General features: G+C 41.0%; 1 protein-coding gene across 1 annotated transcript; it reads right to left on the reverse strand.

Annotated features, from left to right (window-relative positions):
• Window positions 1-6,337: 6,337 nt before the first annotated feature.
• Window positions 6,338-7,282, reverse strand: LOC103076102 (olfactory receptor 51F2-like). Its single transcript, XM_082931058.1, is given in 1 exon segment — window positions 6,338-7,282. A coding segment is annotated over 1 exon segment (945 nt).
• Window positions 7,283-7,680: the final 398 nt, after the last annotated feature.

Here is a 7,680-nt window from a genome sequence, read left to right on the forward strand (position 1 = left end):
TCCCTTTCCTTTCCCTACCCTTCCCTTCCCCTCCCTTCCCTTCAATCATTCGTAGGTTCTGTAAGCATTTACTTATAGGATTTATTATATATGGAGGCTATTTGATAGATGCTGATGATACAGAGTCAAAGACACATCTTTTGCCCTTCAGATGCCTTGTCTAGGGTGAAAGATAGACAAGTAACCCAAATATTAGAATCTTGGGATAAGTGTTAGCAAAAGATGTGCATTTAATGCATGGGAGAGTGAAAGGCATGATCAGAGGAACCTTCCTGAAAAAAGATGGTCCTTCTGTTTAGTCTTGAAACATGAGTAAAAATTAAGCAGACAGGGAAGGGAATAAAAGGTGTTCCAAACAGTGGGAATAGGGAGGTTTTTGGTTTTGTTTTGTTTGCAAATCTTCAGGATTCCAGGTCCCCAGGTCTAAGGTCAATGGAAGAGGAAAAAAACACAATTGTGATTAAAAAATAAAAACAAAAAACCCCCACAAAATTTAAACTAAGAAAAAAAAGGCCAAAATCAATCTCTTAAGGTAACAAGGAAACTTATCTGGGGTCATCAAATGAAAGGGAGTAGCTCCCTCCAATGAATTCCTGGGAGGTGGGGGTGCTGGCAGGATCCTAGCGGCCAGGCATGGTCTCTGGGAAGGCTCTTCTCTCTGTTCCTAGCTGATGCGTTCCTCCACACTTAAAAGCTGCCTCTAAGGCCACTCTCACTGCCACAAAGAGAACTTGATTGAGTCCTAATACTCCTAGAGCTTTATCTTTCTTGGAACCTCTGCTGACCATTCATGTTAGGCGAGACATTTCTTTTTTAGGAAGCCCGGTGTTGCTCTGCCTCACCCTGTTCTCTGACCTATCATCAAACTGTCTCCCTGATAGGCTCCCTAGGTGCCCTGGTATTTAGAGCTAATTGTCTCTAAAGAGCTAAGGGCTTAGCTTCAAGAAGAGTTTCTGGATCTTGAGAATAAACTCTGCAGGTGTCTTCATCAGTGGTATTCAGGTTAACCTGTTCATCCCCCCAGGATTCTCCTTCACTCCTAACCTGGGTCCTTTCTGCTACTGGGACGTGCCCTTCTATTTGGCCTTAGTGGAGAGAGTTTGGAAAACATGGGTCTTAGAATATAATATGATAAAATGAAAACTAAAATTTTAAATTGGATTATCCTCATCTTGGATAAGCAAGGAAGAACAGATCCAAGGTTCAAAGGTCAGAAAATCCACACCTCTGTTTACCTTTTGTTCTTCTTCATTCTCAGAGCATGTGCCAAGATATTACAGCTACCTTCCTTGGCAAATAGTAGATCCCAGATTTGGCCCACTCAGCTGCTGTCAGAGAATGAAAAGCCCTTTTCAGATGCAGATGCTTACAGGCATGGAGGGTAGCAAGGGGAGCACAGTAACACACTTCCCCTTTCTCAGGGCCTCTGAAGCTACTGCATCAGCACTGACAGACAGAAGGGTCACTGCTTGTCTCAGAGTCGGATACCTCCCTGACTCTTCTCTCCGCAGGGCCCCTTTTCTGCCTTGCTGGTAACAGCCTAAGACTTGGGGCCGTCATCACATCTCCCCGGTTACCTATCCCAGAAGACCTCATGTTTCCCTCCTATGTGCTCTGGCCTTCTGCCTAAAGTGACCCCTGGCCAGACCCAGTTTCAGTTTCAATTTGGGTCTGAATGTGGTTGTTGCATTTACTGTCACTAGCCTTTCTGGATGTCAGCTAATGCTCTGGAACATTTCGTCTTGGCCCGTGAAGGTATGTGTCGGATGCAAGGGCTTCCCCTTCCCCTGCCATGAGACAGTTTGTGGGGCCTTCGAGGTCCCTCAGGATGGCAGGGACCTTGGTCTGCTTGACCCCAGTGAAGATGCACTCACTTGAATATGGTACAGTCCTGTTGAGATGCAGCTGAATCTGACTTTTCCTTTCAAGCACAGGTTTATTTATAACTCTGCCCATGAAGCCCATGGGGACAGGCTAGGGGAATATAGACTGAGGGCCCAGACAGGGGACAGTATCTCCATGGCCACTTGTGTGTCACTCCCACAGGCTTCCCACTGTTTCAGTCTGGTGGGTGGGAGGGCGATCACCAGGGACCTACGGCCTCTGCCATGACTCCCGCACTTACACATATAGGGCCCTAGACGATCTAGTTCCGCTCCTCCAAGTAACTCAAACTCCAGTTAGCCACAGTGGTTAGTGCTTTTCCTCATCAGCTACTTTGCTAGACACAACATGGGTATATAGTTAGGTCCTTGGGCTCTAGAAGTTCATAACCTCTTTACCGAGATGGGTACACAAACATGTAGTCCCATAATTCAAAATAAGGTCATGCACCTCTTGAGCTTTTCTTTTCCCAGCTTTTCTTTCAGTTGATGACACAGACCCTGAGGTAGGGAAGCCACTTTTCATTGCACCTGAGTCACAGATAAAGAATACATGACATAAAGGCTCTTTGCTTAGATCACATAGGTAATGAATTATAATATTGGTCTGAGAACCAGGTATTCTGACTCTTTATTCATTCACATTCCACAAATATTTATCAGGGGCCTACAATGTAATAAGAAAAATAGACGTCACACACACAAATCCCCACCCTCATGCAGTATTCTGGTTAGGGGGACAGACAATGAATGGAGTTGATTTAAAAAGTGAAATAGGATGTTAGGTAGTCTTATGGAGAAAAATAAAGGGAAGAAGGGAGCAGATAAATATCAAGGGGGTAGTTGAAATTTTAAATGAAGCTCCTGCACAACATTATGTGCAGAAGGCCACACATAATGAAAACATTTCAGAAGCCTGAGGGAGTGAGAAATATATTTATGGAGATATTTGATGAAGACCATTCCAGGAAGAAGGAACAGAAACTGCAAGTAAAGTTCCTGAGAAGGGAAAGTATCTGGTAGGCCAGTGTTCCTGAGCAGAGGGAACCAGGGCAAGAATAGGAGGCAGATAGAATCAGAGAGGTAATGGGGAATTGGATAATATAGGGCCTTACAGGACTTACAGGATTTTCACTTGGACTCTGGGTTCAAGTAACTGCAACAGTGGCCATGTATCCACCACTGTTCCGGCTTTTAGGGAAGTCTCCAATTCATGGTGAGCTTGTCCACTTGGGTCACAGATGACATTTACTCTGCAACACCCATTCCCCAAGTGTCCAGGTTACACACTCACTTCCTAGGAATGGAAACTTACAAGTTTCTAGGATTGTTGGACAGTGGGGCTTTTCACACATTAGTGGGTGGCAGGTGTGCTCGGGGAGAAACCTCTGCAGAAGTAGTGAGGACATCTTGACTGAAGTTCCATCTCCTTCCCATGTTTAGGACTCTGGGTACCCCACCCTTCTTCTCTAGCCCAAGCCCCTCTTTCTCTTTCTCCAGGACCCATCTTATGTCGTGTGTGGAAAAAAACAAGCAAAAATCCAGTCTGTAAGTCCACATCATCTGCATTTTTTTACTTATGTCCAATAGTGACTAAGACATGGTCCCTGGTCTTGAGAAGTGCGCAGAGAAGAGTCTGCTGTGGGGAGAATGGTTACAGTAGAGTCTAAAAAGGAAGGTGCTGTAGGAGCACCTCAGAAGGACACCAGACAGACTTGAAAAGTCGTGAAAACATCTCTGAAGGAAAGTCACTTCTATTCTAAGTCAGGAGAAAGGAGAGAGTGTGGGTGCTGTAGGTGGAGGTGACAGCTTGTGCAAAGACTTGAAAGTGAGATAGAGCAATCAGGGCTAAGGAAATGCAAGTTGTTTGTTGTGCCTGGGGCATAGAGAAGAAGCAATGAACCTTGAGAGGTAAATGGAGCCACGGCATCCAGAGATGTTATGATTTTTCTATCTGGCAGGCCTTGTTTTAGGTTCTGGAAGACAACATAAATGAAACAAAGAGTTCTTATTCTCAAAGAACTTACCTTGTAATGGGGAAACTAGACAAGAAATAAACAGGTATGTAGTATGTTGGGGAGAGGGTGAAAGTGCTAGAAATTAAAACAAGGTAGGTAAGGAAGAGAGAGTAAATCAGACAGGAACTGAGGGAGAGGTGTTGTTGTCATTATTATTTTTTGTACTATAAAGGGCCCTGTAGTAAGGGGACACATGAGCAGAGCCTGCATGGTAAGAGGCAGTAAGCCATGGGGGCATCTAGAGGAAGAACATCCCAAGTAAGGAGAACTGCAAGTGCAAAGTCTGAAGATGAAGCATGCTTGGTGAGTTTAAGGGAATATTTGGAGGCTAGTGTGGGTGTAGTAGAGTAAATAAAGGGGAGAGTAGCTGGAGATGAAGTTGAGATTATGGAGAGGAGCCAGAACACATAAATCCTTACAAGATATTATAATGACTGTGAATGTTCCCTGGGTAAGACAGGGGGCTTCTGGAACATGCTGTGCAGAGGAAGTGACATGATTTGTCTTGTGTATTAAAATAATCCATCTAACTACGGTGGGGATTATTTTACTTTACTGTACTTTACTGTACTTTTACTTTATCTTACTGTACTGTAAAGCAAAAGTGGATTAAAGGAAGATCCACCAGGAGACTATAATATTTCAAGTTCAAGATGATGATGGCTTGGATAATGGGGGTAGCAGCTGAGGTAGTAGAAAGTAGTTGTACTCCAGATAGCAACATCTGGAATACCTGGAAGAAAGAGTCGTCAGCATTTGCTAAAAGGTTGGATGTGGAATGGGAGAGACAGACAGGTGTCAGAAATAACTCCAAGTGTTCTATCACAGCAACTTGAAAGGCAGAGTTTCTGAGTTATGGAAGACTGTGGTTGAGAATGTTTTTTCCTTGATGTGAATATTAGGATATGGTTTTGGACATGATAAGTCTAAGATGATTGTTAGATGTTCAAGTGAAGATAGTGATGCATAGGCAATTAGATATGAGTCTGGACTGTAGATATTAATTTGGGATTTGCCAGCATATAGATGGTATTTAAAGACATGATGCTGGATGAGATGACCAAAAATGAGACTATAACAAAGAATAAGACAGGTCTGAGAACAAAGTCCTGAGACATTCCAACATACAAAGATCAGGAAGATAAAGACTAGCAATAATTGAGACTAAAAATATTATTGTCAAACATGCTGAGGATTTTGACATCATCCTAATTATTAAGTAGCCGGTACTGTAGTCACTTAATAAGTTCCCTGTAGATATGAATGACTACTCCTACTTCCTTGCTGGATCTGATACCAGCTATAGGGCCCACCATTAGTGAGTGACACCAATGTATTATTGAAATATGTACTTTAAAATTTCTAGAATTATTGGATATACCCAGCTTGGAAAAAATAATTAACTTGCTGGATTAAGCCATTACATAAAAATATGCTACAAGTTAAAACAATTCTAAGTAAATAACACAAGTTGTAATTCCTTTGCAATTCTAGTCACTTTTCAGTTTCTGCTGGGGCAGAATGTTGACAGAGGGCAGAAAGAAATTGTAGAATATGCTTAGTTAGGAAAGAACATCAGGTAGAAATACATTTGTGAGGTTTGAAGATTTTGTTTTGGGCTTTTCTTCCATAAATTGGTTGAAAATTTCTAGAGAACAGAGTTTTGTTTTTTTGACTAAATTATGTCCCCCAGTACAAGTTAATTAATTCATGAGTAAATGTATATTATATTGTTTATATTATATATAATATACATAAATGTTTATATTATCTATAAATATAGTCTAGATATATAAATATATATATAGTTTATATTATATACAGCAATACAACATTAAAGTTAGGAGTGGGGGGACCCTGGAGTCAGTTTGCATGTGGATGTGAAATATGGCTTTGTCACTTACTAGCTGTTTAAATAAGTTACTTAACATTTTTGTGCTTCAACTTTCCCATTGATAGTAAAAGTAGCTACCTTATAATGTTGTTTTGAATATAAAAATGTGTTAATATATGTAAAAGACAGAACTATGACTGGTCAAAGGAAATAATAAATGCTAGTTACAATTATTATTACAGTTAGAAAATACTACCTATTTCTCAAAAAGGAGTCACTTTTTCATACTGTGTCATTCTAACTGCTGTGAACGTTTAAAGTAAAAAGAGAAAGACTACTGACAGGATAAACAAGCATAAGCAGGATAAACTCTTTAGAACAAGCAGTGATCAGAGGAGAAATTCTAGACAGGCTCTTCATTCCTCCCATTCTTATGTCTCTTGTCTCCTCATTTGTAAAATACAGAGGTCAGTCAAGCTGATTTTCTAAATATATTTCACCTTTGATTTTAAATATTTGCACACTTAGCTTCAACAAACACCAGATTTACTTTTCTACTGATAATATGACCTGACACAGACTGTCTCTAGAATTCTATGATTCTATGTGCCTTTGGAATGGAGAATTTTTATCACAGCTCTGCGTATTTGTTTGGTCTTCACACTATAGCTGATGGGGTTCATGACCGGGGGGATCAGTAGGTAGGTGTTAGCAATCATAGTATGTACATAGGCTGGGGCTTGTTTCCCAAATCTGTGAACAAAGGAGAGACTGATCAATGGAATATAGAAAATAGCAATAGCCCCAGTATGGGAGATACAGGTGTTGAAGGCTTTCTTCCTCTCTTCTGGGGATGTGATGCTGAGGATAGTCTTAATGATCAAAACATAAGAAAGGGGGATGAGAATTGAGTCCACACCAACAGCAGAGGCCGTGGCAGTCAGCCCAACTGCATTGTTGATCCTGGTGTCTGTGCATGACAGCTTCATCACATGAGGGTGGAAGCAGTAAGACTAGTGGAGCACGTGGCTGCGGCAGAAAGACAGTCTCATAAGAATTGCTACCATTGGTGTCAGCATTAGTGTCCCCCTGATGACAATTGCCACTCCAATTTGAATTATTCTGGAGTCAGTTAAAATGGTGGCATACCTGATGGGATTAGAGATGGCGACAAAACGATCAAAAGCCATGGCCAACAGCACTGACAATTCCATGACAGTGAAGAGTTTAACAAAGAACATCTGTGACAAGCAGGCAGTAAAGCTGATCTCCCTGGCATTGAACCAGAATATACCCAACATGGGGACCAGAGTGTATACGGACAAGCCAAGGTCAGTGGTAGACAACATGGAGAGGAAATAATACATGGGCTCATGAAGGCTGGGCTGAGTAACAATGGCAAATAGAATCAGGCTCTTTCCTGAGAGAGCTGTTACACAGAGAAAACAGAAGGGAATGGAGATCCAGGTGTGGAAGGCTTCCAGCCCAGGAACACCAGTTAGCAGAAAAATAACGGAAGAGGATGTGATATTCTGGAAGTTTGACATGCTGGATTAAAAGTACGGAATTCCAAGATGAAATTCTGGAATAACCAAAAAAACCTACATTTAAAAAATTAATCCAATTACAAATAATTTTATTCAGCCAAAAACTAACCACAGATGAATGTCTATATACTATGTAAGTATGAATGGCTCATTTAAATTGATAAAATAATTGTAAGATTTCAACTGTTGTAGTAGGTACTCTTTTTTTTTTTTTTTTTTTTTTTTTTTCCCCAAGGGAACTTACACTATTTCTCCTGTTTGTGTTTAAATGGTACTGGCTGTACAAAAAAAAAAGAGTGTAACAAAAAAGAAAATGTTGAAGAAACGTGTATACCTGCAGTTGTGGTCTTTTACTTCCAGGAATAGTCCCAATAAGAAAATAAGCCTGCTTCCTTTTT

This window comes from Lipotes vexillifer, unplaced genomic scaffold, assembly GCF_000442215.2.
Source record: "Lipotes vexillifer unplaced genomic scaffold, Lipotes_vexillifer_v1.1 scaffold143, whole genome shotgun sequence".
Taxonomy (NCBI): domain Eukaryota; kingdom Metazoa; phylum Chordata; class Mammalia; order Artiodactyla; family Lipotidae; genus Lipotes; species Lipotes vexillifer.